The 19,147-nt window shown below is 39.7% G+C and overlaps 1 protein-coding gene across 1 annotated transcript; it reads right to left on the bottom strand.

Annotated features, from left to right (window-relative positions):
• Positions 1 to 45: 45 nt before the first annotated feature.
• marveld2b (MARVEL domain containing 2b) lies at positions 46 to 19,030 on the bottom strand. Its single transcript, XM_044025925.1, has 15 exons — positions 18,745 to 19,030; positions 16,292 to 17,556; positions 16,188 to 16,223; positions 15,932 to 16,110; positions 15,244 to 15,415; positions 15,106 to 15,156; positions 14,408 to 14,522; positions 9,445 to 9,517; positions 8,172 to 8,877; positions 7,772 to 7,936; positions 2,461 to 2,576; positions 2,267 to 2,371; positions 1,786 to 1,957; positions 882 to 923; positions 46 to 794 (listed from the first exon to the last, which is right to left on the bottom strand). Exons 2-15 carry the CDS (start codon positions 17,534 to 17,536, stop codon positions 696 to 698), a joined length of 3,276 nt encoding a protein of 1,091 aa, XP_043881860.1. The 5' UTR covers positions 17,537 to 17,556; positions 18,745 to 19,030; the 3' UTR covers positions 46 to 695.
• Positions 19,031 to 19,147: the final 117 nt, after the last annotated feature.

Below are 19,147 nucleotides of genomic sequence, written 5' to 3'. Positions count from 1 at the left end.
AGAACTTTTTATTTGCATGCCAACACCTGGTCTATAATAATAACAGATTCTGGTTCTAGTTTCTCTCGTGAAAAATGCACAAGTGACAGTAATTGTTAAAGAAATGGTGAATTGTTTATTTGTTTTTGTAACATGGAAATAAATGGAATTACAATAAAAGAAACATGTTAAAAATAAAAAGAAAGCAGTCTTCATTGATCAGGTTTACACGCGAGACTCCTCGGTTTTATCATTTACAGAAAACGGCTCAAAAATTCACAGACACGCTTAGAACGGAGCTTAATAAAATATTATTATTTACAAGGTATGGTCAGTGAAGGTGTGTCACATGATCTCGCCATCACTTATTTTAAAAACTTTATTAAAAAACACACAAGCACATTATCTGCTTCACTATTGCTGTCGTTCTCCGAGTTGAGGAGAAAAACACACTGATTGTTCTTTAAAATGGTTCTTGTGAGAAACTTGGAGGTTTAAGAGTTGATCAAAGACAATAAAAAAGATAAAACACAAACAAAGTTAAAAACACGATAATTCCTTCACCTGCTCGTCTCTGACAACACGTTACTTCCTTGTTTTTGGCGCAGACTTAACGGTGAATATCACACAAACTCGACATTTGTGATCGACTCAAACACAGTGATGGCGGCGAACAATCACAGGTCAGTGAGCGGGGTCAAAGGTGAGGAGGAGGCTCAGGGTCGCCGGTCGTACTCGCTGATCTTTTTCTTGATGTGCGACAGTTTGGACCTGAGATACTTGCACCTCTTCTTCTTGATCTGGTAAGCTGGAGACTAAAGAGCACAGAGAGCAACTCAAACGTTTGATTTACAATCGTTTATTTTATACAGGAGTAAACACTCTATGGAGACGAACTTTACCTTCTTGAAATTCTTCAGTCTGGTGTATTCACTCATGGCGTCCTGAGAGAAGAATGACAAGAGGTTCATCAGAAGCAACAACTTTCATCACATTAGCCTAACCCTAACACAAACCACTAGAGGACGGCAGAATTAGGGAATCCAGGATTACACAATGTTTGTTTTTCCCCCCCTCTTTATTTTACACATCGGATTTTAGTGTGGGTACTTTTAGAAACTAAAATCTCTCTGTTAAAGGTTATCTGACCCCGCTCTTTTCTAGCACTTCTAAACTCGACTCAGACCACGTCTAGACGGAAAGGGCACCAAATGAAAACAATCTTTTTTTTTGGCCATTTTCAAAAGGTTCCCCCATAAAGATGGCTCAAAACGCTGTAGTACATATGCCAGCACTGTAAGTGGCGCTGTAAACAGAGAAGAAGACTTTGTTCACAGAACAGATGTAATGAGTACGAATTGGGATGTTTTTTTATGTCGTAGGACAAACGCGCTTGGGCGAGTTTGCTCATTTACGTAGAGTGCAAATCGCCAAAATTCTGGCCGACTTCCTGTTGAGTTGATGCTATGGTTACAGTCAACTTTTTTGTTCGTCTTGGTGTGTAACATCTTCCCACAAAGGTTTGGGAAATTCGGTGGAACTCAACTTTGCCTCCGTTTTCAGCTTAGGGGGCGCTATAGAGCCCTTGAGCGACACACAGGTCCGGGAACTATTTTTTTTTGAAATTATCTTTTTATTACCGGGAACTATTTTATGACGCCACTGTTTTCCTAAAGCTCTTAATTCTACCATCTACACGGAAATGCAAGACCGGTGTTTCAGGTCCTAAAACGCCGTCTGTGGACCCTGGTTTGAACCCAGTCCTTGTATACAGTCGCACACACACACACACACACACACACTCACCAGAAACTGTGGACTGCCCTCAGGATGCTGGTTCAGCTCTTTGTCCAGATCGGCCAGGTCCATGTTGACGTCGTCCAGCTCGGCCTGCAGGTCCTTGTACTCCTGGTGGTCGCGGTCAAACTCCCGCTTGTAGACGAGCCGCTCGTGCTCGTCCACGATGGAAGGAAACAACCTGACGGAAACACAAGAGTCAGAGTCAGATTACACGGAGTTATATCACATTACTGTATCATCAGCATACGCATCCTGGGTTTGTTACTATCATATATTCAGAGCGACATTCAACAGAACAGCACAGGGAGTGACTCGCTTCGATCCCAGGACATCAACTTTTTGTCATTTTCAAGGGTTTCAAAGATCTGGTCTCGTCGGACACTTAAAGTATTACTAAACGATTTGGACGCAGAAACATCCGGCTGATGTAGAAAACTGCACACAAGAACCACGCTTTCTCGGTTCTTATCATCCCCCTCACACTCACGCGTTAAAGTCCTCCTCCTCCAGGTCGTCTCCAGACTCCGCACCAGTGTCGTAGTCCTTCAGTCTGGTCTTCGGCGCTCCAACAGAGCTGCCGATGTCTGAATCTCTGTGAAGAATAAAAAGAACATTCATTTACACGTTTGATAATGGATCGAGCCCTCGTCCAGACTTGGTGTGATGCGTTAGGACTTTTACCCCGGCAGGTACAGAGGTTTGTTGTTGTCCAGTTTGTCCAGATAATCTCGGGAACCCCAGACTCTGTCGTTAGCGTCGTGCAGCGGTACTTCTGGATCGCCGGACACATTATTCACCTGATGAATAAACACAAAAACAACAACAACAAAAGCATCTTTAAAAAAATCATAAAACAATGCAGTGTTTTTGTCCTTGTAGCTTTTCATAATCTTATTTTATAATCTCAATCCTTTGTCCGGACGATAGAACACTCATATTCTGACCACAGAGGAGGATGCAGTGGATGGATGACAATCAAAATGAACTTTTTAACTCTCAACAGATTTTGTCGCACACCAGTTATTTTCCCCCACAGTTCAACAACATGGACCAATAATGTAATTGAATCACTTTCAAAACCAAAATGAACGGATACTGCAGCGTTACATAACAACATAAACGTGTACAGCGACATAAACACGAAACGACAACAGAAGAATAAAATAAACACACTCAACACTCCTACACAATTCGATCAAAAACAAAATAAAATACTTATTCTGAAAAACCTAACTCTACTTTTACCGTTAATTACACTTGGTACACACACACAGATCTGTTGTTATGTTTTATCCGCAGACGTGAAGAACATCGTAATCGACCAGTATCAGCATTTTTACCACTTCAGACAGATTCTCTTTCAGTTTGTTTTACGTGTTGAAGAAAAGTGATCAGGGAATTTATTCACTATTCAAAATTTGAGCAACAACCCACACATTCTGTGTATGTTTTTCCCCAATTTGTTTTAAAAATGTCCAGATGTTTTAAAAATCTGGCTAATTTTCTCTTTTAGCCATTGTTAACTAACTAGAACTAGCAAGTTATAGCTAGCCATGTTAAGCATTTTCTGACCTAATGACAAATATTTGTATGTCTTTCAATTAAAGTGAACAAACTTCGAACACTTTGAATGTTTGACCTCAGATGTGAGACATATTTCTGTTTTTAAAATTGATCTCTGGCCTTATATTACATTATTAATTATTATTAAATTATTATTATTTCCTAACACATTTTCTTGCCTTAGGTTTGGGTGAGGTTGTTTTCTCCCTTCTCATACTTGCCCTCATTAAAGCCACAGAAACCAGTTGTGACCATAAGATAAACAGGAGGTCACATGAGCTGTTTGACAAGGACCGACCGGTTCCTCTGCTTTTCCCCTGCATGCCTGAATACAACTGAAACCACCACTGCAGTGATGAACGGGAAGTCTCTCAGCAAGTACAACTGATGACGGAGAAAGTTCACACACCTGGAATGAAAACTATGTTGTGATGATTCAATGCGTTCATGTGTGACACTATCATAAAACCCCCCAAACTCAGTGACTGTGACAACACGGGAAATGTACGATAATGTAGACTTTGTTTAGGTTATTCTTAAAATGCAATCTATTTTATTGAAATGCTGTGTTGTGTCGTTTAGATATTAAGAGTTGGATGAAACATCATGTTCACAGCAGAGCATGTCGCGCTACAACTGAGACTCAACAAAAGGAAAAAAAAAAAAAAGCCACACCCAGAAACTGCAGATGAAACCGTCCTACGTGTTCCACGTCTCACCTGACAAACACACTCAGGTGTAATTCTACCTGCGCGAGGATGCTCTCCCATTAACATCATTTACTCTACGTCCTTCAAGTCAAACCATCACAACATAATGTCTACTACAACACTTAAAGCAGTGGGTCCCGACCCACTGATGGGTCAAGGGAGATATTTTGGGGGTCCCAAAAACAAGTTTGCCAAATTTCTTCAAGCTTTTAGTTAAAATATCTTTCGGAAATTATTCGTCTACTAATTCAAAATTATATTACCTGTCACATATATGGCTACAAAAAAGTTGTCAAAATTCAATATTCATATCGGCCCAGACAGTTTCCACAATTAGCACTAAAACAGCAGTAACATGAGATTCACCGCCTCTTTTAAATTAGCAGCTATAAGAAAGTTTGGAAACGTATGTAAGTAATTTAAAGCACACATGATTAAATGTAAATACTGGTTCAATGACAAATGCCAATTTATTCACTATTTCAAATTTAAGCAACGACCTACACATTCTGTGTATGTTTTTAGTAGTTTTTCCCAATTTCCTGGTAGCATTTTCACATCCTGGTTTGCTAGTCATGCTAGCGAAGTCAAAAATGCCTAAAGTTAGCAAAACTAAAAGCCTCACTATGTCTATGTCCACAAAATGTCTCAACCAGGACACAAAATAAAACATCTGTAGTAAAGATAAAACATTTTTTAATTTGGCTGAAAATGGATTGAAATTTCAAGACAGGCACAGATGTGGCTAATTTTCTCTTTAAGCATTTATCAGCCAACTAGCTACAATTAGCAAGTCATAGCTAGCCATTTAAACAATTTTCTGGCATAATAATGACAAAAATATTAATGAAAATAACACTCATGGAACTATATCGAGGTGTAAAAAAAAACATAGGCAGTGACTCGTGGTAGCTAATGTTGTGTTAAGCTAACACTTAGCATGATAAAAGTTCTGCTATGAGTCAGAGTGATTATTAGCATGGTTCCTCTAGCAATATGAAATGTAAAAGAGAAACAAAGAGGGGCAAATTATATATATGTTTAATTTAGAAGTAGGATTTGTGTTTTATTAATAATCTTGTGCAGAATTAGTTCCTCAAACAATGCTAACAAGAAGCCTCTGTCTGACTCAGCAGTTTTTAAAAAAAAACTTAGCTGTTTAGAAACATTAAAAAAGTACTACAACACTAAAATGTCCTCATTCTAGAAACCAGTTTTTAACAATGAGCCTCATGCAAAAACCTTACCTTTAAATGTTTGCATATGTAAAGAATTGAACAAACATGCCACAAATCAGCAAATGCTATAAACTTCAGAAAAGAGTGTAAATCACATGTAAACTGTGTGTTTATCTGAGTGTATGTGAATGAAAAAAAGGAAATTAGCAAAATGATCAGGTCAATAGTACATGGGGCAACGCTTCAGTCTTTGCAATATTAGGTGGCTTTTATATTTGGGAAAAAGGCAACGTAAACACAAGCAAAGTCGAGAAAAAAATTACATTTATTTAAGCGGATCTTACACAAGTATCGTGGGTATAACCTGAAAAGGTTAAGTGAGTTCTAAGACATACTGTAGCTCAATTATAATCTTTAAACTGAAGCCTTGCTGCCTATGCTGCAGTGATGCAATCTGATTTAATATGAAATATGAAAGACTATGCTAATCAAAACTGAAGCACCTTTAAAAAAATAATGTATTGTTCTGAATTGATAAAAAAAATCCCGATTTTTAAAGGCGACATCGAATGCTTGTATCACACATATAAGTTAGTTATGGAAGTCTACTTACATATATTAACTTGTTTTCATGATTAAAAACCTACTAGTCGCTGCAAACGAGATGATCAAAATATCTCCTCACTGACGCTCTCGTCAGCCGCGCTGTTTCAGACTAAAACCACACCCCCAGAACGTGGACTGTGTTGTGATTGGCCAGCCAACGAGAGCTTTCCCACTGTCCTGTGATTGGCCAGGTACCTGGAAGTGACGTAATAGATAGGCCAGCTCTCAGATACACAGCTCCCCCTCTGTGTATCACGGTGGATGCTCTGCATCTCAGCAGCTACAACGAGAGTAGTTCTTCTTCTTCTTCTGCGGTTGAATGTACGCAACCGGATGTGCCCGGACTAGTGCCCACACCGGGAGGCGCTACGGTGGTGAGAGGAGTGGTGAGGATTTTTGATGACGACATCAAATTAAGGAAGTGCCGATCCGCTTCGCAGAGCCCAGGAAAACAATACAACACTATTTTCTCAGCAGTGGCTGAACTGTTTGTTCTGAAACTTTAGGGTTTCATAAACAAGGTCATGACGCAGATACACACACAAACGCAGCGTTAACAGGAGCTTCCGGTCTATGTCGCCTTTAAATGAAATCTAAATTTTTGTCAATTTTTTTTAATTGATTTTACGGCCATTTAGCATGTGTTTTATTCATAATAACAATAATAATATGAATATGAATATGAATAAATTGTATTTATATAATGCTTTAAAATGTAGTCAAAAGCAAAAAAAATTAAACAAAAACAAATCTAAAGCTAAATCTGTTTTGCATTGTAAAACATAAAAACAGTGACAATAAGCAGCAATAACAGCAGATTAAATAAAGATGAAACAGCACATTTAAACTAGCAGCTTAAAAAGGTGTGGGGTTTTTTTTGTATTTTTTAAAAGAGGGCGTGTTCCTGAGGGAGGAGGCAGTGATGAATACAATTATAATTTGAATTATAAAAAGTAAAGTCAACACTAGAGAAAGCACAAACCTCTGCCAAGGTCACTCAGTTTCCCACAGTGTCAGTACAATCTCTACCTCAAGAGATTAAAAAATAATAATCTGGATCAACAACAAATTCTGATAATTTCTACCTAGGGCCCAGAAAATTTCATCCAAATCTTTACTTTTTCAATTATGCTGCTCACAAACAAACAAACAAAATCTTTCTAGGCAGAGGTGCCAACAATTCAGAGAAATGAAAAGTAAAAAACAAACAAAGTAATAATAAAAACTATACAATCCATTAGTTAAAAATGTGAATTTTTCATCACAGCAGATGTGAATCCTACGACACGTCGGGACTGCTCATAAATTATGTTCCTACCTGAAAGAAAAACCCAAACATACGAGAAAATTGGTGAGTGTGACATGAGTACTCAATTCTTTGCTTGATTATAAAAAAGTTCATGACTTACTCTAAATGTCCGTAACAAAATAGTAAAAAAACGACTATTAATTACTAAATTAATCGCCAGCTAATTTTATTAACGATTCATTTTAAGGTTTGAATGTTTTTTTTTATATATTTAAAAACAACTTCTCTGGGTTTTTCAGCTTCTTAAAAAAATCTGGGGGTTCGTTGCATATAAAATGACCTTCTTTGTGGTGCATATATCACCATCAGGAGGCAGCAGCAAGCACTTTGTTAGTGCACTTCATGCGAGGAAAACGTTTACGAGGTTTCTTGAACGCATCTTAAAGCTGGTCGTCTAAAGCTCAACGCGCTATAGATCCCAACGAAGTGAGGACACTTACGAGGGTCTCTGAATGCATCTCGTTAGCTCAACACGCTGTTAATTTCACTAGCTCTTATGCACTAGAGTTTAGAATTTAGAAAAAAAAAATTTGTGCTTTCAAGTCATATGTCGATTAGCTACACACATCTGAACATCATTCAAGAACAAATCTGAGTGTAGCCACACAAGAGTAAATCACACTCACCCACTCCCCGATGCTGGTGTGCAGACCATCTGGGACGACCTTCACTTCCTCCCAGAGAATTCTCTCCTCGCCCCATCGTCGGATCTGAGCTCGAGTCTTTACGGCAAACACCAGCAGTATGATGAGGCCGACGAACACCAGGAAGCCCAGGACGATAGCGATGGCCTGCAGGAAAAGTTTTTACGTTAACGCGACGTCGCTTGAAGAAAATTTGATCATATTTCTGTGACGTCATCAGTGGGTAGATTCTTACAAAATTGGCAACATACTCGGGCGATCACCTACCCACCATGAAAAATTCAGATTACTGCATCAAAAACTGTAGACAGGAAGTTGCTAACAGAACAAACTCACAGATAAACCCACACCCATGAAGACCACAACCCGCAGCGCGTCTCACCTCTTGTGGCTCCACCACGCAGTAGTGGTACAGGTACTGGTTGAGGAAGATTCCCTGAGCCTGGGTCTGCGTCTGGTACTGCGCACACAGCTGACGGATCTGGCTGTAGTACACCGATCCCGTGGACTGAGCAGTGGGGTTCACTGCCACCAGGTACACAATAGTAGCGATGATCATCAGAAAAGCTAAGATGGCACAGATGACGATGGTGGCCAGGTAGAACTTGGCGGAGCGGGCGGCGTTCTGCCTCGAGACCACCAGCACAAATATGATGAGAACGGCAATAAATGTGATGCCTGAAATGGCAATGATGAAGCCTTTGCCAGCTTTGGGGTCCATTTGTGTTCCTCCGTAGCCGTAGGAACCGCCGATGCCACCTCCGTACGAGCTGCCGTAGCCTGAGCCGTAGCCTGAGCCGTAACTGGAGCCATAACTGGAGCCATAACCGGTGCCGTAACTGCCGCTGCCGCCGTACGAGCTGCCGTAACCAGCTCCCGGCATCATTCCGCCTCCCATCCCCATCATGCTCATGTCATAGTCCCAGGCCAGTGTGGAGGCCACGCAGGCAAACACAGCCACGCACATGATAACGATGATGATGCTCATGATCTTCATCACGCCCGGTGGCGATGACCAGCGGTAGAAGTGGAGCAGCTTGTCTCCGGGGTAGTTGGAAAAGGCCGGGTTGGAGTGTCTGCTGCTGTGGCTGCAAGAGAAACCAGGACAGAGGAGCTGAGGTCAACGAGAGTGGCCTGAAATACAAGTGATACCATTGCACCGCCTTCACTTTTGGTGAGTTCTAGGTGTTTGGAATCACAGGGTACTTCGCGATTTGACACGTGATACATGGTCCACGACACCAATAGCAGAGTGACTGCAGACTACACACATTCCCACTGTAAAAACCTGTTTAAACCCAAGATTACACTGGTTTTCTGACCAGTGGTATAACTAGTGTTGAAGACATTTTCTTGTTTTTGTGTGGGACTTTGTGTGATGACATGTTGAATCTCCTGCATAAACACGTCATGTCTGGTCACAAAAAAACCATCAGGGTCGACTGATGACATGTCGCATTCCTGACGGAGTGTACCATTTCATAGGGGTGAACCATTACTCCTTGTAAGGTAGGGGTTAAATGTAAAATGGAACATTCAAACTTTTTCACTTTGATCTACAGTTGGACATTGTTGGCTTTGATTCTTGTGTCGGACGTCGCGCTCATGACTCTTCAGTGACAACACTCTCTGACCAATCAGTGGTCGGCACTTACTGTTTGCCTCCACCAGGCTGGTACGGTGGGGGGCTGTGTCTGGTTCCCGGCATTCTGATATCCGACTGAAACGCTTACTACAAAAGAAGAAAGAAATTACTTTAATACAAAGTAATGACTGATATCAAGGTCAAATCAACTCTTTCCTGTGGTTGTTTATCACATGTCCATTAAAAACTCAATAAAAACTAATTAAGCAAATACTATTATTGGTTTTTTTTATCAAGTATTTACACAGATGTTGTTGACAACAAGAGAATTTCAATCAAATTTTGGGATTTATCTGCTTAGCCGCCATGATCTGCTTTAGGTGGTTTGACACGAGGCCACGGTTTCTTTTAGAATATCACTGTAGTTATTTCTTCTAGAATATTGCTGTAGTTATTTCTTCTAGAATATTGCTGTAGTTATTTCTTCTAGAATATTGCTGTAGTTATTTCTTCTAGAATATCACTGTAGTTATTTCTTCTAGAATATTGCTGTAGTTATTTCTTCTAGAATATTGTAGTTATTTCTTCTAGAATATTGCTGTAGTTATTTCTTCTAGAATATCTGTAGTTATTTCTTCTAGAATATTGCTGTAGTTATTTCTTCTAGAATATTGCTGTAGTTATTTCTTCTAGAATATCACTGTAGTTATTTCTTCTAGAATATCACTGTAGTTATTTCTTCTAGAATATTGCTGTAGTTATTTCTTCACAAAGGAAACGACTCAAACTGTAATTCACCTTCCCTCCTAAAGTACCCAACATAAAACAAGACAAACTTAAACAATGAACAAGAATAATCACTGTAATGAATGTTATACATACATGTACAGTATGAATCGAGAATATATAATAATAATTTATCTTGGGTTATGTGGATATATTTAAACACGGGCATTTGGAGAAACATAAGAGAACAAGATATTGATGTTGTTAAATAAGGAACATTTGTGAATTTAAAGACAAATAACCAGAAACTAATCTAAAAATAAATATATGTATATATATATATATATATATACACACACACATATATATACATATACACACACATATTATATATAAAAGGTTTGTTTTTTGTAGTTCTTTAACAATAAAAATGCTATTTACGATACTTATAAGTAGAAAATGATTTGATATTTTGCATGATTGATTAATTGATTGGTGCATGTCATTTGTAAAGTGTTGGAGGACAGGAATTATGAAAATAATTAGGGCTGAACTCATAGTCAATTAAAATGTTGACTGTTGAAAAAAATACCAAAATTATACAAATTTAATGATGTATTTGTTGTATGGAGCAAATAAACCGCAAAATAAGAAGCTGAAAAATCAGAAAACACTCAGACAGATTGAGAGTTGACAATTCATTTCGTAATCGATTGTTTCAGCACTAAAAAATGTCAAAGATCACATAATTTTTGTGTTTGTTGTGTCAAAATGTGAACGGTTTAAAAACGGATGATTATTTCGTTTTGAATTTTTCGCCAGCTACATTTTGTATGCAACAAAAACATATAGAAATCATTAATTTCTGACATTTACTGTTGGCATGTTCGAAATAAACTACTACTAAAGTGAAAACAACAGTATTTTTGATGATTCAACTTGAAAATACTTGTTTAATCAGAGTTGCACTTTTGGTGGTTTTATTTTAGCTGTGTGTGTTTGTGGTGAAACAAAAAGCAGCAGCAGCAGCAGCAGCAGCAGCACAGTATAAATATGAGGGTGGAGATCAGAGATTATCAGCAGCAGCAGCGACACAGATTACCCTCAGGCTTCATCATTTCCCTCCCTGCTTCAGTTTCTATTTACATTTCTACACAACTCTCCACACATCACACCAAAACCAACCAAACAGCCAACTAACTCACTCACTAACAACTAACTATGGCACGAGTGAGGTTTAAATGGAGCATTTAAAACAATTTAAATGAACTAAATTTACATTTTAAGGCTGAATTCGGTGAATTAAGACAAAATATGAAAAGGGAAACACAGATAGATAAACTACGTCACACACGCTAAAAAACAAACAAATAAAAACACACGGCACATCTAAAATGGCGTCGCTCCAATTAAATACAAATGCGACTTTTAAATGTCTCTGAGGCTTTTTGTTCTTTTTAAACGCGCCGTCACTTCCGCCCTGTGTCACGTTCATCTCATCTTCATAACTCACTCATTTTAGATTAAATGAGTTCGTGTGTTTTTAAAAGTGTTTGGTTGTAAATTGAACTCACCTTCACTGATGAACCGTCTGCTCCTCACTGACAACACAGATAAATAACACACACACACGGGAGGAGCGCGCGGCCGCGTCGAGGGGGGCGCGCGCGCTCACCGTTGACAAAAAAGACGCGCCTACAGGTGTGTGCTGGTCACGTGGGCGGTTCCCCAGGTACTACAGGAATAACCTGTCCTCGCGCTCTCTCTCTCTTCACTGCTTTACTTTGTCACAATTATTCGTTTTTTTAGTTATTACTTAATACTATTAGTAACATTAACAGTACTAGTAATGTTAACAGTACTAGTTATCGCAATGTGAAACAAGGGATTAAGCAATTTAGCAAATTTAACTAACAGTACATTTATAATTTGTTTTACAAAATTAGTAAATAAATGTATCAAATTTCACTAACTTAGTCAATATAGCAAATGTTCACTAATTTAGTCAATTTAGCAAACTTTTACTAGCTTTTCTAACCAAATTTAGTAAATTAAGTACATTTCACAAAGTTAGTGGATTAAGTACATTTTACAAATTTAGAGGAACATTTAGCACAAGTGAATCCTATCATGGTTTTTATGCAATTTATTGTATAAAACATGATCTCTGTGGGGTGATTTTGATCTTTAATTAAATTGTGAAGGTCAAATCACCTTTATTTATATATATTTACATATGTAAGTGATTTATAGTCTATGAAGTCAAAGCTATTGTTATTTTCCTGTGTAAAACCTTTTTTTTTGACCCAATTAAATGTTTATTAACTGTGACGTGATGGTCATAAGTTTCAGAAAATGAGCAACAACAGTTTCATTAAAGTCATTCACACTAAAACAATGACAGTCTCTTGTGTTGTGATGTGACACCAACACCCATTCATAGTATTGGTGGAGAAATTAAAGTGAAACCTGGGATTGAAAAACAGGTTTGCGTTTCCTTTTGAACACTGTACACATGAACTGTGTGGAACATGTATACTTTTTTTTACTTATTTAAATTTGTTCTCATCATTTTACACTAAATGTTAGTTAAATTGTAAAAATCTATTTAAATGTTTTACTAAATACTTGTTTTGTTTTCTGCAAATTTCACTAATTTGGCAAATTTCACAAACAGTAAATTTAGCATTTTTCTTTAACAAATTTAGCCAAAAAGTAAATTTAGCAAAACAAGAATACATTTAGCAATTTTTTACAAATTTAGCAAATGTCACTAACTCAGTAAATGTTATGGTTCATCTTTGTAAACTGAAGATCGGACTATGCTGATGTAAATTTACGTATAAATGCCAATTTTTCCAAAACATTTGCCGACTTTTTCTTAATATAATTTAGAAAAATGTCAGTTTGGCAAATTTGACTCAGTAAATTTAGCAATTTTTTTTTCACAAATTTAGCAATAAATAATTATATTTAGTACAATCAGCAACTGTACATTAGATAAACAAAAATTATAGCAAATGTCCATATAGAAAATTCTCTATATTGTGCTTGTCTAACATAACTTGAAGATCTGACAGTATCTGGGGTAAATTTACACAAACATTTTGTTTTTCTACATATTTACACCAGGAAAATGATAAATATATATATTTCTGCTTAGACAGAATAAACAATAAAGAAATACAAATACCTATAATATAAAACACATCATTTTGGTTTTAAATCATTAATCATGGACTAAGTTAGAACAGTGACTTGGCAAATACAACAGAAGTGTCTTTTTTAAAAAAAGTATATTTAAAAAAAAGCATAACTGGTATAAAAAAACAACATACACAAATAATTTTGGAAAAGCATGAATGACAACCATCTAAAACAGCAGGGGTCTCAAAGTCACCAAATTTCAACATAAAACAGTTCACAACAAAAAAAAAATGTTACGACACAAAATTAATCTATTAATTAAAAAAACATTAAAAAAAAAGAAACTCATAAATTGATGTCAGATTGGAGAGCCACATGTGGCCCACGGACCGCGAGTTTGAGACCTCTGAGTAACAGGGTTTAAAGACGGTGGAGAACGTTCACTTGCCGTGTGACAGATTTTTCTATGTCACTGTGTGTCACTGCACTCACTCTCCCACACCAAACTCCATTCAGACAACTTACATCACAGCATTCAGAGAGTTGTTGATCCACTGCTTCCTCCACAAGTCAGTCCAAACACGTTCATTTGTGAATTTGGATTAATCCCAGTAACACAAACTGACCACACGGGGCAGCAGTAGACCAGCAGCTCCAGCGTTCACCTTCAGCTAAAAACGCTAATTTTTTTCTATGGGATTTGGTGTGGGAGAGTGAGTGGTTTTAAAAACTTCAGTTTCCTGTCAGAAAGTCTGTGTTACATTAAAATAAAAGTAAAACATATTGTAGACTTAAGCAGGTGTCGATTTTAGTAGATGAGGCTTTTGTTACGGTGGCAAAAATTGGCTTTTCCTTCAGTTTCTAAAAACACAGTCTGCCTCCTGAGGTGAAATCTAAAGCTGAAATCTCTCTTTAAAATATATCTACAAAAGTCCAGCGTCCCTATACAACGACACAGTGAGGATTTACATCGGTCACTTTTCTGTGTTTCTTCTTCGTCGACCTCGTTTTGACGCCACATTCATGAAAGGTCGCGCGTCAAGGTCAAATCTCACCTCAGACCCGCTATACTGTATATACTCTGCCGTGTGTGTAAAAGACACAGACGCAGGTATTGCTTGAACTGCACGCGTGTAAACGCTGGTAAATTCAGCAGGTTTAGTTGCCGTCGTTCCAGTCTGCGACCTTGTTGTACTCCTGAATCTTCTGCTTGATGTGAGAGAGCTTGTTCTTCAGATACTCACACCTGTCCCTTTTCTCCACAAAGGTCGGGTCCTGACGAGGAGAAAATAACAGATACTGAGCAAACACTCGAATACATCACACACACACACCAACAAATGCTACAGAATCAACAAAACTAGAAAATATTCACATTTAAGAAGCTAAAAAATTACCCAAAGTAGAAAATATTCACATTTAAGAAGCTAAAAAATTACACAAAGTAGAAAATATTCACATTTAAGAAGCTAAAAAATTACCCAAAGTAGAAAATATTCACATTTAAGAAGCTGAAAAATCAATAAAACTATTAAAATATTCACATTTAAGAAGCTAAAAATTACCCAAAGTAGAAAATATTCACATTTAAGAAGCTGAAAAATCAATAAAACTATTAAAATATTCACATTCAAGAAGCTGAAAAATGACACAAACTAGAAAATATTCACATATAAGAAGCTGAAAAATCAATAAAACTATTAAAATATTCACATTTAAGAAGCTGAAAAATGACACAAAGTATTAAATATTTACATTTAAGAAGCTGAAACGATCAGAAATCAAACTGATAAATTGATTATCATTTAAATCAGTGTATGAACACCCAGTGAGTGGATGAATGAAGGTAAATACTCACAGCTTTCTTCCTCTGATATTCCATCAAAATGCTGTTGATTCTCTCCTTCTCCTGGAAAAACAGTTGCCATGTTAGCGGACACATGTAGCACATGTATAATCCCGTTTGTGTGTGTGGATTAGACGGTGAGACTGTTACCATCTGGCTGGACGGCCGTGCATGGAGGTCACTCATCATCTTGTCCATCTCCTCAAACCTGGCGGCCATCACCTGGACCTCAGCGTGCAGCTCCTTGTACTCGGCGTACTGGTCTTTGAACACGGCTCTGTACTGGTCCCGCTCTTCATCCGTGCGTATGCTGGGATATTTACTGGAGACACGGGGACAACGCGGTCGTCTTTTATTATAATCTGAATGTTGTTGTTCTGCTGCTGCTGTTAAAGGTTTAGTGCCACAGGCTTAAACGTGACACATGTGATTTGTTTTCTGGTTTTTCACTCATGTTTGTATTTTTACTCTCAGATTTGATGTTTTACACCCTCATTCTACTTTATGCCCTCATTTTGTGGTTTTATGTTGTAATTTTTGTGTTTTTACGCTCACATTTTCATGTCTTACACACTCATATTCGAATTTATGCTCTAATTTTGTGGTTTTACATTAATTTTCTTCTTTTATGGCCTCAATGTTCTATTTTTATGCTCTCAATTTTCTGTTAATGTAAATGTTGTTAATTTTCATTCTTAGGCTCACATTTTCATGCATTTTAAGACCTTAGAACATGGGATTTAACACAGTGGTTTGTTTGTCTTTTATCATCTTTTATATCATTATTTTAATCAGATGTTTTCAATCAGATGTTTAACTTGAGAGAAAAACCACTCACGCGACGTAGTCGGCGATGACCACAGGTTTGGGGATGTGTCCGGCTGGAATGTGACCCTGCAGAATCTCCGGCTGCAGCATGTTCTCAGGAGCGCCGAGCACGCTGTTCGCCGCGTCCATGATGTCGGGCTGCAGGGTGGGGAGGGGCGTCGTCTCTGAGGCTCTGGAGGCGGGACCGAGCTACAGCGAGAGGAGCATGTGATCACTTTTATTTTACAGTTTAATGTTTACTAACAAACACAACGTGTGTTACGTACTATAGACAGAGGAACTGATGATCCAATTGTTTTCATCTAAGAAGAAGAGAAGGCGAGTTATTCATGTGTTCATAATCGTGTGTGTGTGTGTGTGTGTGTCGAACCTCCATTGCCAGCCCCTCCTTCCTCATCCTCGCCGCCTCGTGTCGCCACAGCTTCAGACACACGGCGGCACTGATGAAGTACAGCACCATGGTGATGAAGAGGAAGACGATGGCCGCCGTCTGACCCGCCTCCGTGCGGCAGAACGCGCCGTTCACGCCGTTGTTGAACACCGGCATGTTGCACATCCCCCCCCGCGTGGTGTCCCGCACGTAGACCACGCCCGCGGCGATGAAGAGCACGGCCAGGACCAGGTTTATGGTGCACTCTGTGAGCGGCCACCAGGACGAGTCCAGGAGGATGGTCCTGTAGTACATGGACATGCCGAGGACGACCAGAATGACGGTCACGATCCACGCCACGCCGGCCACCACCAGGACGAACGGAGTCTTGGGGCCCGTGTACTGGTAACCGCCCCCGACTCCACCGATGCCTCCGCCGAGTCCACCGAACAGCTGCGGCCCGGAGTATCCGTACATGTTGAACCACTCGTTGTCTTTGTGAACGTAAGCGCAGACGCAGGCGAACACGGCGGCGCCGAGGAGCAGCTGCACGCAGCCCAGGATCCTCAGCAGCCCGGGCCACGACTTCATGTAGGCGTAGCGCTGGTGGTATTCCTCCACGCGCTCCTGGTACGTCTGCGACGAGACGTTGCTGTTGACGGCGGACGCAGACGTGAGCGCCTCGGCGCCGAGCATCAGCCCGTCCTGCTCTTTGCTGGTGACGTAGCTGGCTCCGGAGTTACCGTTGCGGCCCCAGTTGGAGCCGGGGAGTGAGGGAGAGGGAGGCGCGGAGTGTGGCGGGGAGCAGGGGACACCCGGCGTGGTACGGCTTTTGCCACTCTTCTTGGACGACGGTGCGGGAGAGTGAGGAGGGGACGGATCTGACGGAGGTGGGGGGGACCAGCGCTTGCTGCCACGGTTACCGCTGTTGCCACGGAAGAAGTTCTTGACGGAGTCGGGGATGAAGCGACGGACCGGCTTGATGTCCATGGCGTCACAGTCGCCCTCTGCTGGCTCGTCGTCGCTAGGTGGGTAGAAGGACTCAGGTCCGATGGCTGCCTGGTCGGGGAGAGGCGGCGGAGGAAGGGGGTCCAAGCTGACGGCCTGTGCCGGTCCACGCAGCGGCGGCGGAGGCAGCGGGAAGTCCCTGTCCGGCCATGCATAGTCGTTAGGGACCTGGTCATAAAGAGGGACCTCGCGGACCCGGTCAAACCTGGAGACAGAACCAACTCCACCTGAAGACATCAGGACCTGGACTCTGATCACTGCGGAGAGAAAACATAAACACAATATTATAACATCCATTATAACACATGGATCCACAGGAGGGTTCAGGGTGGAAAATCTGGGTGAAATAATTAGCTGTGGCAGAAATTAAATGTAAAATAATGACACAAATTAAAGGTGCTTATTACCACATGGCTACACAAGTAAAACAAAAGATGACTTGTATTTTATTTAGAAAGAATAACTATTAAAACATTATTATTATTCATTTAAAATCCCCAAACCTGTTTGGACAGAAAGTAGTTGCACACAAATCGGGTTTCTACAGAAGCCCGTGAAAGACAAACTAATCATCTGTTTAAACTAAAGGTGACAACATGAAAACATGAAGCGTCACCAAAGACATCTCAATAAATGTCGCACACTGAGCTTTTGAATGTAATGTTATTAATTAAAACGGGAGTTTTCACTTTATTTTAGCACTTTAAAATGTTTGTTTTTCAATCAGTCACATGACCTCGCAGGATGTAAACCCACCATTTGAAAATAAATCAAGATATACAGTATATATTCACAGTCAAAATAGGTTTAAAAACGGAATTTAAGGCCTTGAAAAGATTGCTTTTTAGAATTCATCAAATCAGTGTCTCAAAATAAAAATCTCATTTCATTTTTAAACTGATGAACGCTGGATTTTAAATCCACTTTATACAAATTAATATCATAAAATATAAAAGTAATTTCGCCTACATTATGTTCACAGTATTACCAATAGTCGTGAACACATTCAAAAAGTTAATTTCCAATCTTTTGAGATTCAACACAAAAGACAATTGACTGTAGATTTGATTGATTGACTTCACGTAGCCACCAGGTGTCATCCATCCATCACTCCCTGTACCACCTATGCTAAGCTAACTGCTAAACCGTAGCTACTCATAAACACCTCGTCCTAACAGCTGTGAACACGCTAGCATGAGCTGGCAGAAACGGGGAGCCGAGCATTTTGCCACTTCTACACTTAAACAAGCACAAAAAGTAAAAAATAAAATAAAAAAATGAATATTTTAGATATGAAACGTTCAAAAGTGACGGTTCAGTTTTATATCGACAAAACACAACAGGTGTGAACTGCTGACTCATTCATTCACCGTGTTCACTGTTCATATTCCTGCTATTAAACGAAAACACGACGTTTCATATTCAACAATTAAACACAAACTCACCTGTTGATGATTTTTCCGTCTGTTTAGGTTTTTTTCCCCCTCAGTGAAGCAGGTTCACACAAACCTGTCTGTCTGTCTGTCTGTCAGACTCACCTGACCGGTCTGACCGGCCCCATGGTGCCTTCACGGCCCCTGAAAGGCCTCATGGCACGTTCAGGACCCCTGACTCTATCCGCCGGTGGTGTGTTCACGGCCTCGCACCAGTTTCATGGTGCCTTCATGGCCCCTGACGCTATCCGCCGGTGGTGTGTTCACGGCTTCTCATCAGCTTCATGGTGTGTTCACGAACCCCGAATGCCTTTCATGGTGTGTTCATTGTCTCCGTGAGGTACGATGCAGCGTCAACGGCGTTTGACCGTCTTCGTGGTACGTTCATGGCCCCGGACATGCTTTCATGGTGGGT

The sequence above is a fragment of the Solea senegalensis genome, linkage group LG5, assembly GCF_019176455.1.
Source record: "Solea senegalensis isolate Sse05_10M linkage group LG5, IFAPA_SoseM_1, whole genome shotgun sequence".
Lineage (NCBI taxonomy): Eukaryota > Metazoa > Chordata > Actinopteri > Pleuronectiformes > Soleidae > Solea > Solea senegalensis.
Note: the sequence above shows the minus strand (reverse complement) of the source record. Positions and strands in the feature narration are given on the sequence as shown.

What these genes read in the sequence shown, in the direction of transcription:
- marveld2b (XM_044025925.1), bottom strand. Translation starts at nt 17,536, where the DNA reads ATGTCTTCAGGTGGAGTTGGTTCTGTCTCCAGGTTTGACCGGGTCCGC. An exon ending in CAGCCTGGTGGAGGCAAACA is followed by an intron (nt 8,878 to 9,444) that starts GTAAGTGCCGAC and finishes TTTCTCTTGCAG; the next exon opens with CCACAGCAGCAGACACTCCA. An exon ending in AGGGCAGTCCACAGTTTCTG is followed by an intron (nt 924 to 1,785) that starts GTGAGTGTGTGT and finishes TTCTTCTCTCAG; the next exon opens with GACGCCATGAGTGAATACAC.